The sequence below is a fragment of the Hypoxylon trugodes genome (genome assembly GCF_022578975.1).
Source record: "Hypoxylon trugodes strain CBS 135444 unplaced genomic scaffold F4822scaffold_10, whole genome shotgun sequence".
Lineage (NCBI taxonomy): Eukaryota > Fungi > Ascomycota > Sordariomycetes > Xylariales > Hypoxylaceae > Hypoxylon > Hypoxylon trugodes.
Genome location: NW_026250025.1, coordinates 892,656 through 915,067, shown reverse-complemented (window position 1 = coordinate 915,067; position 22,412 = coordinate 892,656). Strand labels below are relative to the sequence as shown.

The 22,412-nt window shown below is 45.6% G+C and overlaps 10 protein-coding genes across 10 annotated transcripts; 4 read left to right on the top strand and 6 right to left on the bottom strand.

Moving 5' to 3' along the window:
• Nucleotides 1–990: 990 nt before the first annotated feature.
• On the bottom strand, nt 991–1,845 carry F4822DRAFT_433897 (alpha/beta hydrolase fold protein; the record flags this gene model as incomplete). Its single annotated transcript, XM_051461906.1, has 1 exon — nt 991–1,845. The coding sequence occupies one exon, from the start codon at nt 1,843–1,845 to the stop codon at nt 991–993; it is 855 nt and encodes a 284-aa protein (XP_051309720.1).
• Nucleotides 1,846–2,899: 1,054 nt separating this feature from the next.
• Nucleotides 2,900–5,059, bottom strand: F4822DRAFT_418099 (uncharacterized protein). The gene is made up of 6 exons (XM_051459501.1): nt 4,345–5,059; nt 4,183–4,290; nt 3,954–4,112; nt 3,692–3,903; nt 3,550–3,632; nt 2,900–3,498 (listed from the first exon to the last, which is right to left on the bottom strand). The coding sequence occupies exons 1-6, from the start codon at nt 4,489–4,491 to the stop codon at nt 3,128–3,130; spliced, it is 1,080 nt and encodes a 359-aa protein (XP_051309719.1). The 5' UTR covers nt 4,492–5,059; the 3' UTR covers nt 2,900–3,127.
• A 711-nt stretch (nt 5,060–5,770) lies between these two features.
• F4822DRAFT_56216 (uncharacterized protein) lies at nt 5,771–7,259 on the bottom strand. The gene is made up of 3 exons (XM_051463665.1): nt 7,175–7,259; nt 7,070–7,112; nt 5,771–6,991 (listed from the first exon to the last, which is right to left on the bottom strand). The coding sequence occupies exon 3, from the start codon at nt 6,809–6,811 to the stop codon at nt 6,509–6,511; it is 303 nt and encodes a 100-aa protein (XP_051309718.1). The 5' UTR covers nt 6,812–6,991; nt 7,070–7,112; nt 7,175–7,259; the 3' UTR covers nt 5,771–6,508.
• Nucleotides 7,191–8,961, top strand: F4822DRAFT_56151 (uncharacterized protein). The gene is made up of 5 exons (XM_051463664.1): nt 7,191–7,905; nt 7,958–8,182; nt 8,242–8,270; nt 8,326–8,405; nt 8,474–8,961. Exons 1-5 carry the CDS (start codon nt 7,536–7,538, stop codon nt 8,595–8,597), a joined length of 828 nt encoding a protein of 275 aa, XP_051309717.1. The 5' UTR covers nt 7,191–7,535; the 3' UTR covers nt 8,598–8,961.
• Nucleotides 8,711–10,323, bottom strand: F4822DRAFT_440200 (uncharacterized protein). The gene is made up of 4 exons (XM_051462722.1): nt 9,463–10,323; nt 9,283–9,412; nt 9,160–9,224; nt 8,711–9,099 (listed from the first exon to the last, which is right to left on the bottom strand). Exons 1-4 carry the CDS (start codon nt 9,908–9,910, stop codon nt 8,816–8,818), a joined length of 927 nt encoding a protein of 308 aa, XP_051309716.1. The 5' UTR covers nt 9,911–10,323; the 3' UTR covers nt 8,711–8,815.
• Nucleotides 10,324–10,683: 360 nt separating this feature from the next.
• Nucleotides 10,684–11,649, top strand: F4822DRAFT_433891 (uncharacterized protein; the record flags this gene model as incomplete). The annotated part of the gene is made up of 5 exons (XM_051461905.1): nt 10,684–10,819; nt 10,889–11,072; nt 11,159–11,192; nt 11,250–11,382; nt 11,450–11,649. 5 exons carry the CDS (start codon nt 10,684–10,686, stop codon nt 11,647–11,649), a joined length of 687 nt encoding a protein of 228 aa, XP_051309715.1.
• Nucleotides 11,650–15,838: 4,189 nt separating this feature from the next.
• Nucleotides 15,839–17,194, top strand: F4822DRAFT_433890 (uncharacterized protein; the record flags this gene model as incomplete). Its single annotated transcript, XM_051461904.1, has 5 exons — nt 15,839–15,959; nt 16,010–16,269; nt 16,318–16,459; nt 16,521–16,579; nt 16,688–17,194. The coding sequence occupies 5 exons, from the start codon at nt 15,839–15,841 to the stop codon at nt 17,192–17,194; spliced, it is 1,089 nt and encodes a 362-aa protein (XP_051309714.1).
• A 395-nt stretch (nt 17,195–17,589) lies between these two features.
• Nucleotides 17,590–19,343, top strand: F4822DRAFT_56021 (GroES-like protein). The gene is made up of 2 exons (XM_051463663.1): nt 17,590–18,513; nt 18,569–19,343. Exons 1-2 carry the CDS (start codon nt 18,016–18,018, stop codon nt 19,097–19,099), a joined length of 1,029 nt encoding a protein of 342 aa, XP_051309713.1. The 5' UTR covers nt 17,590–18,015; the 3' UTR covers nt 19,100–19,343.
• On the bottom strand, nt 18,981–20,221 carry F4822DRAFT_56018 (uncharacterized protein). Its single transcript, XM_051463662.1, has 2 exons — nt 19,604–20,221; nt 18,981–19,539 (listed from the first exon to the last, which is right to left on the bottom strand). Exons 1-2 carry the CDS (start codon nt 19,971–19,973, stop codon nt 19,358–19,360), a joined length of 552 nt encoding a protein of 183 aa, XP_051309712.1. The 5' UTR covers nt 19,974–20,221; the 3' UTR covers nt 18,981–19,357.
• On the bottom strand, nt 20,189–21,865 carry F4822DRAFT_418084 (NAD(P)-binding protein). Its single transcript, XM_051459500.1, has 4 exons — nt 20,892–21,865; nt 20,805–20,836; nt 20,702–20,745; nt 20,189–20,646 (listed from the first exon to the last, which is right to left on the bottom strand). Exons 1-4 carry the CDS (start codon nt 21,564–21,566, stop codon nt 20,471–20,473), a joined length of 927 nt encoding a protein of 308 aa, XP_051309711.1. The 5' UTR covers nt 21,567–21,865; the 3' UTR covers nt 20,189–20,470.
• Nucleotides 21,866–22,412: the final 547 nt, after the last annotated feature.

Genomic DNA, 22,412 nt, shown 5'->3' with positions numbered 1-22,412 from the left:
AGGCCAACCGCCGCTGTAGACTGTTGCGATTGAATAGTAGCCGAGGAATATTATGGTGGTTGAGTTAGTAAAGATATAGCAGTTAGGTTGTGTTGTGCAGTTTGTAAGTGCAGAACGAGACGCCTGTAGGTACCTAGGTACCAAAGCGTCAACCGGTAGTGTCTGAAAACGGTTGTTGAAAGGTAAAATCGTTGTTGTTAGAATAATGGTTATTTCTGAAGAAATATTTTCTTAATCCAACCAATTAGAAGCCAGGATTTTACGAATTTCCTAAAATGGATGTTGTTGGTGTTATCGCGAATTGTGTAACCATGTAATTTCCGAAATTTCTTATATAAGAGGGTCTTTTCGAATCTTTCTTCCTCCTCCTCCTCCTTCTTTATCATTCCAATGAAGAAGAATGATTAACCCAAGCTTCAAAACTCCCAGGGTCTACCTAAGGTCAAGTATATCAATCTCTTAATCTCTTTTACCTAGGCTCTCCTAGGTAGGTCTTTTAGTCTTTACAGTATGCCTAGATAGGTAATATCTCAGTAAGTAAATTATTTAGTAGCAAGTAGATGTAGCTATAGTTGTTATCGTTGTCGTAGTTATACCTGTATATGTATATGTAGCCGTAGCCGTAGATGTAAATAAAAATAAAGTAAATAATGCAACCTGCTGTACCTACGTACCTATTTACAACCATTTTTCTTATGACAATCGTTGTGTCAGATTACATATCAGATCTGATTCGAACCGTTATTATATAAAAAACCATTGTTCTTGGAAATAACCGTTATCTCTTGACAGCGGGCGGCACCTTGGTAGCCATGGGGCGGGAAATTGACAGTTGGTGGCTGACCTGCGGTAAATTTCGCTGCGTTCTTCACATACCTACAAAATTAGTCAAATAGACAGTGTTACGAGGGATCCCGTGTCATCAAAAACGAGGGGGCATAAAGCCTGATAAGTCAAAACCTCAGCTACTTCAGTCTTCCATAAGTAAATCTACAATTTGCAGCTATCAAGGAAGTCCAAGAACACCGTTAGAAAGCCTTGCGGATTATCGAAGAACGGTGCATGTCCTTCATCCTTGAGCCTGATACATTCACCACGCCACAGTCGAGGAGCTCCTTTGCAGACAGAATCACAGTAGTCCAGGTCCAAAAGGGGCTCAGCTCCACCGTTGACGACGGCTATCCACCCTTTGAAATCGTGTAAAATCTTGATCTGATCACTGCAGTAGCCTTCCATGAATTTGGTACCCATAGTCTTACCGGTCAAGCGGTTCGTACGCAAGACATCTTCAATCAGCCAATCTGGCGGTGCAGATTTGGTAAGAACACCCGCGACCTTGATCAGGTCCTCCTTGGAAGCCTCCGGGTTGAACAGGGCTGATACGTTGGCATCTTTGCGGAAACCGGCAATTGCCTGTTTGGGCACTGGCGGCGTTCCGGTAATCATGATGCCGGCGATACGAATGTCAGTGGGCTTTTTGGCATTCGCGAGCACAGAGACAAATTCCAGCGCGACATGCCCACCAAGGCTCCAGCCTAGTATTATAACTTGCTTGATGTCGTAATGCTGGAGGACTTCCAGAGCGGCTTCTGCATAGGCGTACTGGTAATAGGATTTGTTGGGGTCAGGAGCGTCGGAAGAGCGGCCGTGGCCTGGAAAATCGAAAGCAACGAGTTTGTAATTGGATTTGAGCTCGGGCGAGTTTTGAAGCGGCTCGAAGATACGTGAGCTAGTTGCACTGCCATGTAGAAACAAGATAGCTGGGTTCGACTTGGAAGATGCCTGAGGTTCACTGCAGGCAGTCCAGAGCGTACCGAACTCAGTCTCGATCTTTTGCTCTTGCATGGTGGAAAGCGTGCGGATGGGAATGGAAGAGAAACGAGGAGGACTAAAGACGCAAAAACAGCGCCGAATGCCCGCTGTTAAGGAGTTCTTTGATATTCCCCTTAGCGGCATTTCCTAGTTGATGATCCCTGTATCCTGTATCCTGTATCGGTAGGTATTTTTCTAGTTTATGTTCCACCCCAGTCCATTTGAAAATAAAGGAGGGCCCGGCATTCCGCCATTTTAAAAGATGCACAAGTGTTTTTACGCTAAGATACAGTGTGTGTGAACTGTACTAGGACATGTACACACCATTGTTTTATTCTCCAAGGTTATTTCTATTGGAAGGTCCTATAACACTGTACGTCCTGTAATTATAGCGCCTTTCAGTAAGAAGTGGATCAAATCTTATGCATCTTCGAATTGGCGGGTTGGAGGGTGTGTTCCCAGCATAAGGTTACTTTTAGCGCCGGTATTATTCCTTACCGGTGCTAGGCTCTAAGTACCTACCTAGGTACATACGCTAGAATCAGTTCAGCTAGTTAGATCTTCTCTGAAGTAGATTCCGTCCAGGTGGTAGCCCGTCGGATTGGCTGAACTAACTCTAGCGTAGAACTACCTACCTACCTCCTAGTATATACTCACGCCCCCTACGAAGGAACAGGAGCCCACGTCTTTGGCCTTGAACCTGTACCTAGGGGATCTTATCTGCTACGCCTCTTCACGCAAAATAGACAATTGGTAGGATCCCTCCCCTACCCCGCGCCGGGATTTGAAAAATGCACATTTTTGGACCACTGCGTTGCCAAGGCTTGCAGTATTGACCACAGCATGACTAGGAGGATTTTGATCGTTAATTCACACCGGATATAGTATGATTCCTACGGGAGACTGATGCTGCCTACCTTAGGTACCTAGATAGGTATTGAACGATCGATATTGCAGGTCTTGGCGTGGGGTCGGTGCGGGCCTGCTTTCTCCAGTAAATCTATCAAGGTAGAAGTTCTAGTTCCATACACCCTACCCTACCTATAATATTTATAAACTACGGACCCTTAGAATGTTATGTAATAGGTAAAGAATATGAATGCGTAAATTCTAAGTTGTTTAGAAGGTACCTAGGTACGTATCGCTAAAGGCTTACTCTTAGAAACAGACAGTCGAAAACGTACAAATCATTTTCTTTAGAAATTCCCAACACTGGTGTGTCAAAATTCCTATAATACACTATAATACATTGCAAGCTTGCATAGAGCCCAAGCAAGTTATAACCCTAACACTGCATGTTAAGAGCAATATCTTATTATACTACCTCATCATCTCTCCGATGGTCCCCGTGCGTGTTCATCCCCGACATTTCCCATTCCGAGTCGCGTAGATTGACATGACTAGATGTCGGAGTTGGTTCGTTAATACGACTCCACGGATGCCATCTCCCATCACCCCTCTGACTTTCTGTAGAAGGAACACTACTCCCGTTTGATACCTTTCCGTTGTCTTCTCTTAAGCCAGTAGATTTAGATCTATTCTGAAGCAAGCGGGACCGTAGAGAACGAAAGAGGCTGCCTGGGCCGTACTTGGAGCGTAGAAGTGGCCCAAAAGTTAACATCGAATTGGCTATTATGAAAACCGGTAGTTCGATGAGAGCCATAAGTATGTTATATATAAACGGAACTAAAACAATCAGTGTCTCGTCCTAAATATCTTGTGTCATTTGTCCCGAACCTTCGAAGAAACTGTTTCCTGTTTCGGGTTTCTTGGTATATTCCACGGCATAGTATAGTCGAAGAAAGGTTACAACGACGGTGCTAAGAAGAGCCAGATTAATCGTCCGGATTCTCGGTCCAAGTTTGGTCTGAAAACTTACATGCTACCAAGACTGAATATGACTGACAACACGAGTTTCCGGCCGGCATTCATTTGAAGGTTCCGGATTGTCAGGAGCGGGAGAACCAAAGTCAAGACATCCAATACCGCGTTGCCAGCACAGAAGCTAATTAGCAGTGCCGAAACATTGACGGTATATGGAGCCAGAGGATTCCACTGTTCAGACACAGGCCATTTGTCGAAAATGTTCACCTGGAATAGATTAGTCGGTTAGGACGCAGTGTTTAGCACCTTGCACTCACCAAGATGATGCTCAATGCGAAAACGGAGGTGATCGCAATAAGCACGTTTGCAGCTATTAGGATGGGTCTCAATATAAATATTCGGCTGTAGTACAGCAGCAGGGAGATTTTGACGAGTGCCATTCCTGCTATCTGGAAGTTCTCTAGAGCGAGATTGGTCTGTATCATTACGATGAGCTAATGAACCAAGAAACACCAATAGATATGCCGAAAGATGGAAGGTGCTCACTTTCAAGCCAAAGACCACTGATTCGATGCTGGGCTGGTATGACTGGTCTCCTACTCCCGTAGTACATGCAACATAATCGGTCAATATGGCGACTCCAGTAGAAATGAACTGAACAGAAGTTTAGAAAATATGGCCAACGGATTGTATTGGAAGGAACCATACTAAGGCCACAAGAACGCAATATGTGTCAGCCCCTAGAGATATCTTTTGAGAAAGTCGACAATACACTCGCAGGCCGACAGCAACTATGGCTAGGAAGCCTAGTATTACTGTCACCGAGACGGCGACTGTCGCAGCTTGATTGAGCATTGCTGTCTGCTATCTTTCAAAAGCCTAATACCGAAGACCTTGGGAAACCTATGACATTCGGCGAAATCGAGGTTTTGAGGTTCGCTGAAATACTTCGCAGAAAAAGAGTCAAGAGATTGTTCGACTATAGCCATTCGAATCTTCAAGTACGTCAATACGGGTTTCGTAGAGATATGGGCAACTGCAAAATCCGAAAGCTAGGGCGGAAAAGATCTGTATGCGGAGGGAGAGTGATCCTTCGTGAGAAATCCAAGGCCACCTAGGTACTAGCTACGAGAGCGTAGAGTTTCGGCCCCCATTTTGGATATTTTGTCTGTAAAGGAACTGATAATTTGGCCGTAAGAGACTAAACTGGGTTTGTACCGGTTGATTAAGGAGGGCGGGTGTCATTAGAATAGTGCTTGGGTGTCATTAGTATGTACCAAGCAAAAGAATTGCTCAACACTCGTTGTACCACCTACTTAGTCTGTAATGGTAAGAAGAGCAACTCGTAAAATTCCTCGCTAAACAAAATGCTGCAGGACTGTAGGAGCGTGGCGCACATCCAACAAGCGGTGGGCGAATGCTGTGCTACGATAGGTAGTAATTAGGTAGGCTACCTGGGTACATTTACACGTTGGGTTTCCTGTATTGGAAATATATGACGAGCAGTACCTTAGTTCTTTTCAGCCCAAATTTCGCCCAGTTGCGGATACATGTGCACGTCGGCTTTATTCGGCGCTGAGCCGCAGGTGGATGTAGTGTAACTGTCTGTGAGGTTTTATTCGTCGAGTCGGGTTACATTTGCAGGCGCATTGGTTATCTCGATACTGGCGCTTTTGTATTACCTCGCTTACAGATAAATGTGGTATCTGTGTGTGTGTGTGCTGTTGGTAAAAAGAAAATAAGGCTCGCGATGCCGTTACCAATACTTGTTTCCCAACCAATGAAAACAAAACTTAAGAAGCCTGCTTGAAATTACTGCGTAATATCTACAGCAGAACCCAGGTAGCCGAAATTAGAAGGTGGTGGTTATAGAAATTAAGCTTCAAAGGAAGAAATGCACGAATATACGCACTGCAACGCTGCCAAGCTGCCTCCAAATTTCGTGCTTTTGGCATCAGCTACACATTGGCTGCTTGGATCTTTATAAGGCTGTGCACCCCTGCTAGTTTAAGCCGCGCACCGTGTGCTCGGAACGTAAAGACCTGGCTAGATCCGTGCTTATAAGGCGTCGAATAATAGTATACCTACCTAAGGTACTTATAGAACGTTTATGACGATACTAACTATTGCGAAAGCGTTGTTTAACGTAATACTTACCTAGGTAGCTTCTCTCTCGTAGTATACCTCCTAGAGTAATTTTTAGGCGACGCTGTCAAGCTTAGCAGCACAGAGTTGAGAAGAGTAGTAGATTTGAACTATAGATCTGGGTCAAGAGACAGGGATAACTTAAGGAACCTCAACTCGGGGGGATCCTCTAATCCCTGTTTGATTATTGGGTCCTTGCTAAACTACTCCAACTGGTATCTACTTAGGTAACTACTCCAAGACTCTGGGGTATCACAACGCCTGACGGCATTAGCGCCCTAACGGTACAGGCACTAGGGCTCGAACGACCTCAGTCTCCACGGGTTGGATTGAAGCAATGACAACCCGGGGGGCTGTCCCAGAACTCTATATTGCGCCGTATACGAGCTTACTTGGAGGAACGGTTTAGAGTATCATAGAATTGCAGGATATACGAAATATGTATCATAGATGTAGATAGAGATAGCCCTGCACGCTGCATACCCCCAGGGAAGTCTGCGAGAGCCAGTCTTCCCCCCTTCCCTCGGCGTTAAATATACCAACCAACCAACCAACCAACCAACTCTACGGCATAGTATCTACAACAAAGTGGATACAGATACCGTAGGTCTTGACAGGGTAAAGTATCCTAACAAACATGCAAAGCCAAACGAGTGAACCTGCAACCAAAAAGTTCTACCTAAGCCCTGCTGACACTATGATGCAGTGGCTTCCAGGGGGGGGGGCCTCAAGCTTCGCTTTCATAGGTTGCAAAACGAGTGTTGACGACGGCATCGGGGTCAGCATTGCGAGCTTCTTTCTCGTAAGTTGCGAAACGAGTGTTGACGACGGTGTCCGGATTAGCATCGCGAGCTTCTTTATCGTAAGTTGCGAAGCGAGTGTTGACAACTGCATCCGGATCAGCATTACGGGCCTCATTCTCATAGGTCGCGAAGCGGGTGTTGACGACGGCGTCCGGGTCAGCATTCGCGACTGGGAGAGCTGCGACGGCCCCCACAAGCGTGCCGATGAAGAGATATTTGAGTTGCATGGTAGACAGAGCAATTTTGGAGTTGGACTTTGATTCTGGAGTAAGTCTCAAGGAAGGCTTAGTCGGCTGAGGACTTGGGCTTCTAGAGTAGTAAAGGATATATCGTTTTGGATTTGCAGAAGGCAGGCTGCTGTGTCAGTTTATACCCTCGATCGTGAAGTCTGTCTGGGTTTTATGCGCCTGTCTATCAACGGGTTAGATCGAAATACTCCTGTCTTGGCCACCGCTCTCATTGCCTTCGGGGTTTTTTCATCTTACTAGTACGTAGTAGCTTCCTCTGGTGCGGATAAATCCCTCCATCCTTTCAAATGCATGTCAGACTCCATACTTAACTACTTGATTTGGTATGTTTCTGAGACGTACATATGCTGTCATACGGCTCGTTTCACCTCCGATTCGCATTGATAACCAAAAGCTAACATCTGACGATTCGTGTACCCCACTCGCGTCGTTAGATGCACACGACTTGATACGAGTGCGAGATTGGCCATTCTATTTGAATGTGGCTTCCAGTGAGAACGGCGGCGACCTTTCACTGCGGTTTTGCATCGAATGGCACCCCAAAAAGGAAACACTCAGCTGCTGACCAAAAATCGCCTGATTAAGCCCTTCTGCGAGCAAGAACCGAGGACAAACCTGGCATTGCCCTTCAGCTCATCATCGCCCAGGAGTGTCCAGACTCACCAGTTTCCCGCCTTTCCGTCAGCGTTGGGAGCAACTCATAATGTACTCAGAGGACGAAGACAAACTCTGCGAGGAAAATCTCCTGGAGAGACATGACAGTATAGACGGCCTTAACATTAAGAGCCTTCGGTTAGCATGGCCATGGAGACGCCAAGTGTATCTATGGATCCTGCAACTAGTCTTCTTCCTGATTTCATTGTCCTTCTTGCTAGTTGCTCATTCGGGCTACTATTGTCCCCGTCAAGATGGCTACGAAGACCACATGCCTATGTACTCTCCCGCTCTCGAAGGCATCAAGGGCACTGGCCACTACCATCGTTTCGACGGGAGTTTTATGACGCCGAACGCTTTCAAAGGCACGCCGAATCCCTCAATCGACGAAAACTGGGATAGCATCACATATGCGGATGGTAACATTATGCCCGCCCTTGAATCCTCATAATGTTTTACTGACAGCGGCAGGAGGTGTGATCAGTATCTCTGAAGAGACTCTTTACGCCGTCAATGCATCAGCCAAGTACTCCGTCAAGCTGGCGCCAGAGATCGGTGGTGGATACATGGCGTCTGTGGAAGTCCTGCATCAGCTGCACTGCTTGAACATGTTGCGCCAGGCGACTTACGAGGATTACTATAAGGATAAGGCGGAGCCGTGGAAGGATAGCCCGCAGACACTGCGGTATCATCTTGGTGGGTGTTTGACCAGGAAGGATGTTCTCAAAAGCCGTGATAGCTGATTGATGATACAGATCACTGCATTGATAATCTACGTCAAAAGGTAAGAGCTCGCTCCCAAAATGGTAGCAACAGATTCTGATTCTGATGATATGCAGTTAATGTGTGACGCTGACGCCGGCATTCTGACCTATGTTTGGGCGAAAGGCCATCCTGCACCCTTTCCAGATTTTAGCGTGTACGTACTCTTTTCTTTGGAACTGAATAATATAAAAAAAATTGTGCTTACTTCTCTGTTTCCTCTAGGCAGCACAAATGTCGTGACTTTAGCGCCCTGAAGAACTGGGTCATCGATCACCAGATTTATGCCACAAAGGAACACGGAATAGAAAGACTCCCTGGATCTCAGGAGCTTGAAAGCCCTCCCTAAAAATTTCATATTCTTATGGTGGCTTTATACCTAGGGATTTGGGTGTTGTGACATGGAGGTAGTGGTAGCTCTCTAGTACTATCGTTGAATGAAGACTTTGCTTCGGAAAGTTGTTACCCACATTGGAGACATAGTAACCATCATCACAAGAAAGCTGCTTTCCAGTGATCTTTATAATCGAACTCTCGATACTCTAGTCTCTAGTCCCTACCTAAGGTTCATGCACTATCACCATACTTGGGTAGAACATCATCCAACTTTCGTGCTATTACCTGCGGGAACACGCCACCCATCTTAACTTCACCGGACTTACGAACTTCATCAATGTAATTCATCAGCGCCTGTATTTCTTCCAAACGTCCCTGATTATCAGGCTGGATTTCCTTGGTCAAATGACCATCTTGTGACTTTGCACGAACCAAAGAGGCGTTGAGTAGAAGTTTCATTGATTCTAGCACTATCTCTGAAAAACGGTCGTTTAGTGTCGATGTCTCAGACCCTTCTGATCTACTTAGTCCTCCGGGCAAAAGGTTAAAATGAAGAATGCTTAGTAGATCATTACCCGCAAGGGTACCGCTGGGCCTTGAATTCTGGGACAGAAGTTCTCGAAGCATGAAATGCGGAAGGCTGCAAAATCGTTAGCATACAAGTTCACAACACCCTCTACAATATGGGTCGGCTATACTAAGGTGCAAGTTCACGCTGCTCCCGCTCGAGGTTAATAGCAGCTAGAGCTTTTGATATCCTCGGCGTAGCTGGATAAGCCTTAAAAAGCCTCGTCTCAGTCTCAAGCCACTGGAGGTACCCTCCGGGTCCTGCACACGGTTAGACAACAAAAACTGCCCTGGGCAAAAGTGCTGCTTACTCAATAGCCTAATGGCGTGTTTAATCACGAGAGAAAAGCCTTCGATAGACAAGGCATACGCGAGCCCGCGCATATTCACGAGGTCGAACGTGCCGTTGTAACTGTCGTCAAAAGGCTTGGTACAATCGTGCTCGATAAGCTGGACGCCAGGAGCAGGGGTCTTGTTAAAAGCTCCGGGGTTCATGTCGAACCCTACGAGACGGGGACCTGTGTCAGTCCCGCGAAAGAGCATGTTCTTAATGTCGTCGAGCCAGATGCCAGTGCCACAGCCTAGATCGGCAATGGCCTTTGTGATCTCTACGACTGGGATTGAGGGGTGCACCAGTTGGCCTTCCAGGATTGCATGCTTAATAACATCGTGTTGGGAGTTGAGGCGGTGGTCTTCTTGGGCGTCGTCGCGGCGATATGAAAGAAGATAAACGTCACTTTGATCCGGTTTTGAGGCCATTGTAGGGGGGAGGGAACTGCTAAACCACAGCTATCTATATCTAGTGAAGTAAAAAGAAAAAAAAGCAAAAATAAATTTATAATACTAAATAACTTTAATTGACCTCCTGGCCTCCCTCCTGACTGGGCAGCGCATCGCTTCTGGTGGCTGGTCAGATTTGCTGAAAGGGAAGGGGGCCGCTATTGACACACATCTTTTGTTTTGCTGGCCTTGGCCATCGGAGGGTTCCGCGCCGTGGCCATAGTTCGTGGCTTGACTGATGAATGTCAAGTCAAGCCTTTCGGCCAAAGCAGAAAGGCACATGCGAACCATCTCGGCCAGCTTGCCGAAGGCTTCTTCGGAGAGTGTCGGGGGCTGAGTCCTGAGTCCTGCAGCCTGGCCAATAGCCATATGTATGCAAAAGCACGGAGTACTTGCCCAGATTGAGTTCCCATGCAGCCTGCATGTGTAGTGCTTACTTTGCGTAAATTGCCGAGACAGTAAGGGTGTACATCCTTTATTATTAGAAAGACACCCACTAAGAGAAACCATACGGCGGTCCAATAAACTATCCCGCCCTTCAGGGGTATTGCTAATATGTAATGGTGTTACCACTCACAGTATGAAAAGTAAGTCATGAACAAGGTACAAGTAGGAAATTATTAGGTATTAACCAGGTGAGCAAATGCATACCCTATCTTCCCGGACTTTTTGTTCCAAGTTTCACCACTTATCGATCATCGTCCAAAACAGCCACCGCCAAGACGGCATCGCTTACAAGTACTTGTTGAACTATGCCTCGCCCCACGTCCCGTACGCTTTTCGTAGTCGTCCCTGGCGCCTCTCAAAGTCCTTCCCACTATGGCTATCTCCTCCATCTCCTCCAAAGCAGGGGCTATCCTACATTGTCCGCCTTACTCCCTTCGACCGGTATGCGAAAAAGGCTTTCCTTCATTCATTCGTATAAGAGAAAAACAAATAAACTCTAAACATGCACAGGCAGCACCGAGAATGTGATCGTATATAATGACACCCAATACGTGCTTAAGCGCATGCCCCTTCCCATCCTTGATGTTGAGAAGCACAACGTGATCCTAGTCACGCATTCCTACAGCAGCATCCCCGGCAGTGCCGCTGCCATGGGCCTCAGCAAAGCAGAGCGCACCGCGCAGGGAAAAACCACGTCTGTTCTGTGCTAGGCCAGATCTTCATTTCCGCGCTGCTGGTGGCCGGTGGGGTTGGAAAGGATGTTGCTGCGACATTTGGCAGACACCTGCCACCGCATATTGGTATTGGTGACGGTGTAAGAGGCCTTCTGGCTCGACGAGAAGATTGTTGAGACTACTAGTAAAAGAAATAGGACTATGCGGGGCTGCTAACTTGCGATGACCCGGCGCCGAAGCTTGTGCAGGACGCCATCGCCATGTCAACCCTGTGTCCTAGCTTCGCATCATTTCACAGTCCATGTCCAAAGGCTTCGTGGAGCTCAGAGCGTAAGTATCAATCCCACCCTTCAATCTGTCCGACTTCAGTACAAAAATCTATGCTAATTGGACGTAGATTACAAGGGACGCATAGCATACATTCGCGCTGTCAAAGACGTAGGCATACCACTTGAGGGACAGAACATGATGCTCAAAGGTACGGGTGTGGAGTGGATTGAGAATGATATTGACACAGGGCATAGTCCACAGATCGTGCAGCCGGAGACTCTACTTGTCATATTTATTGAGCTGGCTGAGCAGTGGGAGAAGCTTTAAATCGAGAATGGCGGACCAGATAGAACACTTTCCAAGTTCTTAATATTCTAGGTTAGGTAACATTAGAGAAACAGAATGACGCTGCATTGCCTGTTTTAACGACGTAAAGCTCGCATCGCAGTGCCAGAGGGCCCTTCTAGTGTGGACCTAGGTCGTATGGTGCTTTTTCCAGGCTGCACATTGAGGGCCAGCGTTATGATCTAGGCAAACTGCTTAAAATATATTTCTCAGCTCTCAACCATAGGATGTGGGGACTATCCGAGAATGGTAGTGGTAGAGAGGTGAAACTACCATGAAATGTCCCGAGTTGTGTCATCTCTTAGCTGAACTTCATTCGGAAATTCACCGCCGTTTAAATTGATCGAGATACTTGAAAAGGATCTCGTCGGCGATCAATTACCTGTGTATATTAAGATGATGATGGAGTGTATGACCTAGAGGCAATGGGGATGAGTCGAGCGAATGGTGACGAGGTAAATAGCATAGAGGTCGAGGCCCTTCGACGATGGCTACCTAAAATGTAACGTTATGTCCGATATTGTATCTAACTTGTTTACCTACATATATAACGACTCATAGTCTTATTGTCTTGGCAGTAGAGCTCACCTGCTACTCTTTCCAGTATTATAACCATTAGAATAACACCACATACCAATATCTAATTTGTATGAACAACACTCTCTCCTAGAGTATATACCTAGTGAGTATACTGATCATTTATGTTCAGGTACATTCAAAGGGGGGGTTAAGTAGTTCATTGTCATGATATATATATTCTGAAGCTATTTAAAAAATACTCATGGCATGATTCCTTTCAAATACAGCCCATATCAGGTCACTCTTGATGGACGACCCCTGTATCGTGCGCCACTGCTACGCCTTGAACAAGTTTAACCATCGTTTCACAACGACCTTGGTCCAAATGATGATGGCTAAGTTATTGTAGCTAAAGTAGGATAAAATATTCAGCATTGAGCAGCCGATTGAGTGTGTTTGAGCCTTGAAATGCCATCACTAGTCACTCCAAAGTGCTTATGGATTACCACACTTAGGTAGGTATGAGATCACCGAGGTTTCCATAAATTCATTTAAAAGTGCTTCTTCCATTGCCTAGTCGGCGGTATGGTGGTTGATATCATCAGCATTGAATAGCCACCAAACGCAATGCCTTAGTATGGTACGGTAGGAAGAGCAAACTACTTGAAATCCGCCAAGAGGCCGGCGATGCGTAAATCTAGATGCGTTTCAAAATTGGTTGGGTGGGCCCTCTTCTCCTATTCTCCTCGAAAATGTAATTATTCCTTATACTATAACGGGACGATTTTCCTCTTCGGAACTAAGAAAGGGTTAAAAGATCCAATATCTTCTTCATCTGTGCAAAAATTTAGCCCATGAAGTAGTTGTTGTTCGCAACAATGACGCGTCGTGCTTCTCAGGTCATTTGCGTGAAACAATAGACAATTTTCGGACGTATCTCGGCATCTTTAGGAGAAAAGGACATGTCAGTAGTTAAAGCCATACGAAGGGATACATCCTGGGAAGTATCGGAGGAACTCCTTATCGCCGATTTGGAAGTAAGAGAGTCCTTAGAACAAAGAAGTCATTCTTGTATGTATACAATAACTTCCATAACAGTTACTTGCGATCTCCTCGCACAACAACAGAGTTATTAACCCCCTCATATGGTTGGTGTCATGACAGGACAAAAGGAGAATCGATGTTACAATTCATGGGACTATTTAATTCTCGATTCACTGTGACCATCATGCATTTCTTAACTTAAAACACTTTGCTAGGAGGTACTGGCGAAGAATAATTGAAGAGTTGCCTAGGGCCTGTTACAGTTATCAGCGTAAGTGATGTGGAATCATCATGCAACGTAGGTAGTAAACAGGGCAGCTTAGAACTCCGGTATATTTTCAGATGAGCGATTTGTGTGTTAAGGGCCGTAACTTCGAATTTATAAACCGTGGAAAGCTAGAACTCGTCGCCATCCCCTTTTCAACTAGAGGAACCCATTACCCATTGAGTCCGACTTCCTCGAACGATATTGCACACTCATATGCGGTATTGTCTAACTAACGTGATAATAAAAAAACAATAATAAGGTATAACTAGAATGATCATAATGGCTTCGTATTTACCTCTATCTGTTTAGGGAGCTACGTATATCGTCGGCTTCTAATACCTAACTGCATTTTAGAAACCAACCGGATTACCCAATGCGGCTAAGCATCATATTCATGCCCCTAGGAATACGGGTTTTATTAGAGAGCTTTTATATAGCTTTAATGAAGAATACAGATGAGAGAATTTTGTAGCCCCGAGTAGTAGTTTTCCTCACCTGTTGTGGTAATGAACTTTTACATGGCTTTCACACTTTGGTGCTTACACATGGTGACAAATAAGCGCTGATATTTCCAAATAGCAAGCATAAAAATTCGAGTTTCGTACAATGTTGGAATACGACGAGACAGAAAGGCTAACTTCCTATTCCATTCGTGGTACGATATCCTTTTCAAGCACAACTTCGGAGGTTGGGACCAGGGGGGCGCTTACTGACTCGCGTTAGTTCTTGGCAGTAATGATGCGCCGTAATTTAGTGGTAACATTTGAATAGGACTTAGACCCAATGGGGAGATAGAATAGGAGGCTCAAGCGGGAAGCACTTGACTATGACGAATTGAGGTTTTCCGCCCTGTAAAATTGCGGAAATTGATAAATGTTGAAGCACCTATCAAAAATGTTTGTAAATGCTGTGAGTTGTGATAGTACATCCCTGTGATTATCATCGTAGAAAACCCCTGTGCACATCCTGAAGTCTCGTCTAGGTAGTATTTGATCGCCAAGATCGTTTACTATTGGCGCACAGGTAATGTGAAACGGCGAGTAACAGACCAACAATACCACTACCGTCCGATATCAGCAGACCATAGTATCATTTTTGGACTAAGTCATGCTGTTTAAGGGATGAAAAAGATCAAGGGGTTTCTTAGCGCTAGACTTTTCTATTCAGGAACACAATGCAGTAGAATGCTTTAATTACCGCTATATCCACATTAGAAACGTCTTGGCCCGAGATCTGGCACAAGGGTCGAAACGTGGAAGGATTAGCGTTACCCGGCAGATCATAAGCGATCATTGCCCTGGGCATTCTTGAATATCTGGAACATGAGCGTAATATGATCATATCCTCGTGAAATTCCAAGCCACTGTCGGTTCGCGCCGAATTGCCATCCTAACTTTGCATGTAAGATATGATATATCACTATCATTGTTGGCCAGGGTTATCGAGTCCAACTTATCTGATATTGATGTTCGATAAAATAATACTTCCAGAATACGATTTACTAAGTAGAGATCATTTTATCGTGCGGCGTCTCATTTCGTTTCGCTATTTTTATGTGGATTTCGCCTTCGTTAAGATTCATCGGCCATAAGAAAGAAACGCCCTCATTCGCCACGCAGTAAAGCTGGGTAGTGCAGCAGGGATTACAAGGTACCCCCACACTTCCATTTCTGGTATCTCTACCAAACCTTAGCTCCGATAGTCTTGGTAGTCCTGTATTCAGTCAGTCTTGAGTAATACGCCCCCTTTACAATACCCTTGTGAAGCATTGACTTCTTCCAAGGGTTACTTGGGCGTCATTGAATCTCTAACAAGCATTCTTAGTGGGGATCACTTAACTAACCCATCCAATGAACTATAACGGAAACCCGAAACGGTTCCCCTTCCTCACTATTGCGCGTGTACCCAGTCCTTAGGTATCTTCTAGTTGCCTAAAGGAAAAGGCCTGTCTCAGTAAAGGAAAGGATCCACCTCAAAAGAGGCTCCTTTACTTGCTCATTGCCCAGAACCCACCAGTATGATACAGATCGTGTTGGATATCGGTGTAATCAACCTGTCTAGGGATGGTAGAAGGTTCGGTTCTAGGGCGACTATTATGGCCTTACTTGCTTGTGGAGATCTTTGTCCGATCTCCAGTGCCTATTATATAGACATGCAATGCTCATCAATGATCGTCTGTTCCTATGTTCCTCTACAGGCCGGTTTCCCTTTCTAACTTCCTTCTCTTCATCGTCGACGATCCTGTGGATCTGTTTTGTTGTTAATTTACCCTCTTTTTACAGTTTCCTGTGCCTTATCCTTCTTTTGTCGGCCCGGTGCTGCTTATTTCATACTCTCAACATGCCGTCTATCTCCTCCTCCCTTCTTTCCTTGGCGTCTTTGTTGGCCATTGCCCAAGCGCATGGTGTTCTTATAAAGGTGCAAGGCAACAAAGGTTCTCCAGAGGGTGTTGGATTCCAGGGTGAGTTGATCAGATCCCCACGATTCTTCCAGCCCAGCTGACCTCCCTAGTCGAATCTGAGTTGGCAAGAAACTGCACATCTATTAGTCCCTGCCAACAAGATACGACTATTATTCGAGATGCAGAGATTTCCGCCAATGTCGTGAACGAATGTGGACGCACGGAACTCTCTGGTAATATCGATATCGGAGAAAATACCGAAAACCAGCTCGCCGCCGGCATAGTAACACAGGTTTCCAAAGGCTCCTCGGTCGACGTAACGATACACCAGGTGAATGCAGATGGAGCAGGCCCCTATGCCTGCGATCTGGTGAGTTTTTTGGTCCTGGTATCGTGAAGATGTGCTCATTTGATGTAGGTCGAAGCCGGCAACAATGGTATCATAACACAGAACCTAACGGTTGAAAACAACGTCCCTGGGGTCAATGGATTTTCTCAGGCAAAGACCCAAGACTTTGTAATACGGGTAAACATGCCTGACAACTTCACATGCACCGGATGTGAGTCTAATACCCAATTTCTACTTTGGGGGACCCTAGAGAGCTAATAAGTGGTTTATAGCGTCCGCCGGTAACGTCTGCACTGTCCGCTGCCGTAACAATGCCCAGGCTGGGCCATTTGTAAGTTCCCCTTTTCCTCCTCCCAGAAAAACTGGCCCTGTGCGGGCTAGGGCCATCTCATGATGGCCTCACTTCACGTGACCTACTTTTGCTAATAGATGACAATAGGGCGGTTGCTTTCCCGTGCAGCAAACCGATGTACAGCCAAATGTAAATACTCCAGCGAATATCCCTACCTCGCTATCGCTCGAAAAAATCACAGCCCAGATAGCTCAAGACAAACAGGATCTTCCTGCTGCTGTTGCCGCTATCCAGAATGCGGGTTCGGATTCTGCGCTGCAAGGTGTGGCTGTTGTTAGTTCTCTTCTAGGACAAACCACCCTTGTTAGTAAGGTTGCTTCGACATTAACTCCCTCTGTTGAGACGGGAGCCGCTGCCACTGCGACGGCAGTTGCTGATACCACAACGAGTGCCGCTGCTGCTCAAACTAGTGCTGCCAATGGTCGCAGTGGTAAGGGACGTGGTGGAAACAACAACAATAACGCAAATGCCAATGCTGGCAATGCTAATAACGCTGCCAACGATGCCGGAAACAATGGAAACGGCCAAAGTAACGCCGGCAAGAACAATGGCAACAATAACAACAACAAGAGAAGCCGTATGTTCTTCGCGTGATGATCGCAACCTTGGAGAGATCTCAAGAGGTGAGAGAAGGCTGTGCCTATTAGCGAGACTCCTGGCTAGGAGTTGAGAGAATACCGGATTAGAAGGATTGGATAGGGCACTTTTGACTGTACTAAGATTTGTCTGTACATATATCTGAGCGCGTAAAATACCTCGGGACTATATATTCATTTTTTTTTTCAATTACTTGTCCGTAACTTATGGTGTCGAAGATGATGATTAGGAGTTTGAAAAAGCCGATTAAATAACTCCGGGGGATTGGAAAGTTGCGGGAAGTGGAGTTGCGTGTTAAATCCGCATGTACCTAGGTACCTACCTAAGTATTGCAGTCCGGAGATAAGTGTTCCGATTTCGTAGGGCTGACCACCCTCCGACGAAGCAATCATGGACGATGTTCCTACCTTCATCAAATCGTCCTAGGTACTTGTAAAGTACGATTTCTATGAATGCTATTTCCATTCAACTATCTTGACTCATAATTGTCAGATTACTACTAATGAACACCTAAATTTAACTTCTCACATCCTTCGCATTCAATAACTATATCCATCCAACTCTTACGCAACCATCTATATTGGGTAATCATTAAGTCCGAGATCTCTCAAGCTCCGAGCCGTGATGTAGTATAAAGAAAGTCACAAATATGACGGAATACAGTCTAAAGCCCATCATCTTCTCTATTTATTTCTGCCTTCCTGTGGCTTTCTAAGCATCAATCAAACACCAGTCCTCTCAACCTTCCCAGCCACACCTAAATACACAGACAACTCCTACAGTCGTACTACATATCTACACCATCCAGTTATCACACAATGGCCACTCATCTTGCAGCATTTGTTCCCGGAAAGGCTCAGAATCTTGAGGTTCGGGAACGGGAAACTCCGAAACCTGGTCCTGATGAATTACTTCTCGATGTCAAGTCGATCGCCTTGAACCCCATTGACTATAAGGCAAGAGATTCCGGCTTCGCTATCGCCGAATACCCTGCCATTACCGGCTCAGATGTTGCTGGTGTAGTTGTTGAGGCTGGATCCAATGTCTCTTCTACTTTTAAGCCTGGGACTCGTGTTACGGCGTTTGCGCTCTCCTTTTTCGCTAGAGGTGCCCCCAACTATGGTGCTTTTCAACAGCGCCCTCTTGTCCCCGCAAGAAACGCCACCCCCATTCCAGATTACCTTACCTTCAATGAAGCTGCCATTCTTCCCATGGCTGTTGCTACAGCTGGGTCTGGATTAGATACGATTGGTGTTCCCCACGACCTTTCTTACTCTCCTAGCGATAAGCAAGGAATTTTGGTCTGGGGCGCTTCCGTAAGTACTATCCAACGTATCACAAGAAAATGCATACTGACAATTGATGCCACAGTCCAGCGTTGGAAGTCTTACCGTGCAACTCGCTAAACTTTTAGGCTTTGTTGTCTACGGTACAGCGAATGCCAAGCACCACGAATACGTCAAGTCTTTAGGTGCATCTAAAGTCTTTGACTACAAGGAACCCGGCGTCGAAGATACCATCATTAAGGCAGCCAATGAGGATGGTCTCACGTTCCAGTATGGTTACGATGCCGTGGGAGCTACCGCATCTTGCCAAACCATTCTTAAGGCTTTGAAGGGAAGCGCAACCGCTTACCTGGCCTCCGCACCTTTGTTGAAGCCTGACGGTCCTACTGCAGATGGCGTCGAGACTAGATTCGTCGCTGCTTCAACCGAGGAGAAGACGCGAAACGAGCAATTCGAATACTGGTTTAACACATGGTTGAAGGAGAAATTAGAGAAGCGAGAGATCGTCCCGAGTCCCAAGATCCAGTTGCTCGATGGAGGTCTTCAAGGTATCAACAAGGGCCTTGATATTATAAAGGCTGGAGTCAGCGGTACTAAGCTAGTCCTCGAGATCTGATGTCCACAGGACGCATCTCGTTTGGCGTGCAGGTGGGGTGGACCTATATTCAGGTAGACTGCGTAGGACGTTCAGCTAAACGGGAAATGGAATGAAGAGGTAGCCATGAATATCATAATGAATTGCAAATAATACAGTCCTTCTTCTTCTTTCCCTCCTTTTTCTAATTCTTTTCAATAATAACCGTATGTTAACCAGAAATAGATCAATTTAAGAGGAGAATTCAGCTCTTCGTTGCTGGCCGACCCGCCACAAGCTTTACAGTGATTGAATGTCCAATCGTGAAGCCAACTTCCAACCCCACCAAGCCATGGCACCTATTGAGATCAAGTTAAGATGAATGCTCATCGCGTGATTGCGCGAGAAAGATCTATTAAATGCTCTCATATCGTCACTTAATTCAACATCGATACCGGTTGACTTCGTTCCATCTCGCGTTTCTAGATTCTCTATTAGCAAGGACCGCATCGACTATTACCACTTTCTCTCAAATGAGGCACATACCTTGGTGAATGCGATCAATCATTATCTTACGTGTTCGAGGCCCATAGACAGTCAAATTCAAGAGCGCTGTAACCCCTGCGATGACGAACGGTATCCAATTTCCCTTACTCGCCTGTAGCGTAAACGGTCCATATGGAGGAATGGTCGCTGCAGTCAACAAGAGAAGTAGGGATTGACCGCGAAAGTAAAGAGGAAATATGCGTTTCTGAAGTGTTGTGAAAGCGGACCTTGGTAACTCTTGGTAACACACCTTCGTTACGATGAAAGTTTGGTATAATTCGGTACCTAGGAGGGCAGAATATGATAACAGATGAAGGGGAGCTAGGAAGCTAGCAAGCGACCAAGATTCTATGAAAGCCATTGGGGGCATGTTGATGTTTAGGTGCGATCAAAATCTGATGAAGCCGAACAATTTCCAAAGTTCAAAGAAATATATATGCCAAATGGTAATTTGGATGCCTATTACTTACTATTAGCACCGATGGGCATCGGAATTTGAGCTATTCCAGCTTCTATCATCAAGCCCCGAAGGTGCTCGGAGTTAGAATGAGTCGCACCAATCATATCCCCCGTTTTTCTGATTTACGATCCTCCAACATCGCTACCAGAACCGATAGCTTCACAATAGAACGAATTAGGATTATTTTTTCGATTCATGGTCTTTTGATCATCGCCGATGTGCTCATTGACAATAGCGATTGAATAACTTACGATCATCGACGCGCGTCGCCGTCTCTGATCTTATTTCCACGATGTTTTGGGCATCGTCAATTGATGGCGTGTGCTAAGAAACGCCTTCACGCTATCGTGGACACCTTACCAGCACGCCTGCTCCTGCTACTGCTCAAACCAACCCTGCGAATCAATTCAAAAGGTCATTTTCATCTTCAATAAGTCCTTTTCTATTATTTCATCCTTTTTGGAGAAGAACTCGTCCATATCCCACATAGCACTGACATATCTGCCAGCTAGCCATTCTTGCCTCTGACTTGTCAAGAACGCGATAGTGTCCCCAGGCAAGGCGGGCGTGCACTTTAGCCATGCTTTTACATCCTTGAATCAGCATATATCATCTGCAGCGAATTATGATTCTCGTACCTTTCGTTTTCTCTGGTAATCCTTGTGATAGATCAGTCGCTACCCTATTCGCACGAATTATGTCAATAAAATTCATAACGGGTTGAAAGTGGGGTTCGCATACCCTCCTGGATGTACGGAATATGTCAAAAGACCCTATCGCAATGTTAGAGGAACGTCTCACGAGACAATATCATGGATTTCGACTCACCTGGTCGGCGTACTCCGCCATCAAATACTCCGTGAGCCTGAGAAGAGCAAATTTGCTGATCTGATAACTACTTCCTCCGGTATGGAAGTGATTAACTCCAGTTGAAGACATATTGATGATAGTCTTATCACCCCCTTTCAACATCAAGGGAAGAAATGACTTTGCGACATGATAGCTACCACGAACATTGACATCAAAGCTCTCCCACCATTCATCCTCCTCTCCGTCCAGGATCTTTTCATACTTTGCAAGGAATCCCGCGTTGCCGATTAAGATATCAAGACGACCCCAAGTCGTTTCCAAGATATGAGCAGCGCTTTTTACACTCGCTAGATCGACCACATCCATTCGCAGTGACGTTACTTGAGGTTTCTCTCGCCCGGCATCCGTCGCAGCTTTTTCAATTTCTACGACGACATCCGGAGCATCCGAGCGCGAGGTTATCGCGATATGCGACGCCCCCGCTCGAGCATATGATAGGGCAACCCCCTTTCCAATGCCCTTATTACTACCAGTCACCAATACTGCTTTTCCTTTGCAATTGGACTTGGTTAAGGGGTCAATATAGTCGTACGTATCCTGTCGAGTTGTTTTACAGAATTCGCCTCCGAAGTTAGGTGGGACGGGCGGGTAAGTGAGCGTCGCAAGCTCCCCTTGCAGCGACCATCCCGCCATCGTGATTATTCTCCGGCCCTCAAAGGAAATTGAATACTAAGTAGTATAATATATCTATAGTGCGCAGATGAAAGACGTATCGATATGTTTGATAAGTTAGACGAGCTAGTGCTTAGTGCTAAGTATGCAGCAGGGAAGCGGTGAGTAATGCCCCGGTAGCGATAACCGGCGTCCACGACATAGCTTGTATGCGCAAGGGGCGAAGTTCGCTCTATAGTATGTCAGATTCGGAGCGGGTTTATCACATATCAATTCCACTTGAATGTGGAACTAATTGATGACTATGGAACTTATCTTGTGTATCCCATTAGTAGGTTTTCCCATGGGATATACTAAGGTTTCCCGTTTGTCTAATTATTTCTTTATTCCCGTAAATTCTATATTTACTACTTCGTGAATACATCACGAAGCTACATTCTACGATGTAAATACGAATATCATGGTAGGAGATTATCCCTCTGGGATTGCGCCCGTATTAGGGCCAAGTACCTACCTAGGTAGGTACTCAACTACCTCATATGAATGCATCTACCATCACAAGTAACTTAAAATAGCTTCGAGAAGGAACAGTGTCAAATACCCCAAGAGAAAGATGCTACGAACTTAAAATATACTTCGTTTTATCCTAACCGATTATGGGGTGATCTACTTGAGCAACTAAGAGCGCATACTTTCATGGGCAACTCAATATCAGACCACATTACGGTGATAACTTGCGCATAGGAAGCGACAGGATGGTTACAGGTAAGAGATTGGGTTACTTAAGATATAGTTTAGAGTTAATTACTCATACTGCTGTAACTACTCTAACGTTATGGAAACCGCCTTGAGTCTACGCTGCAGTTA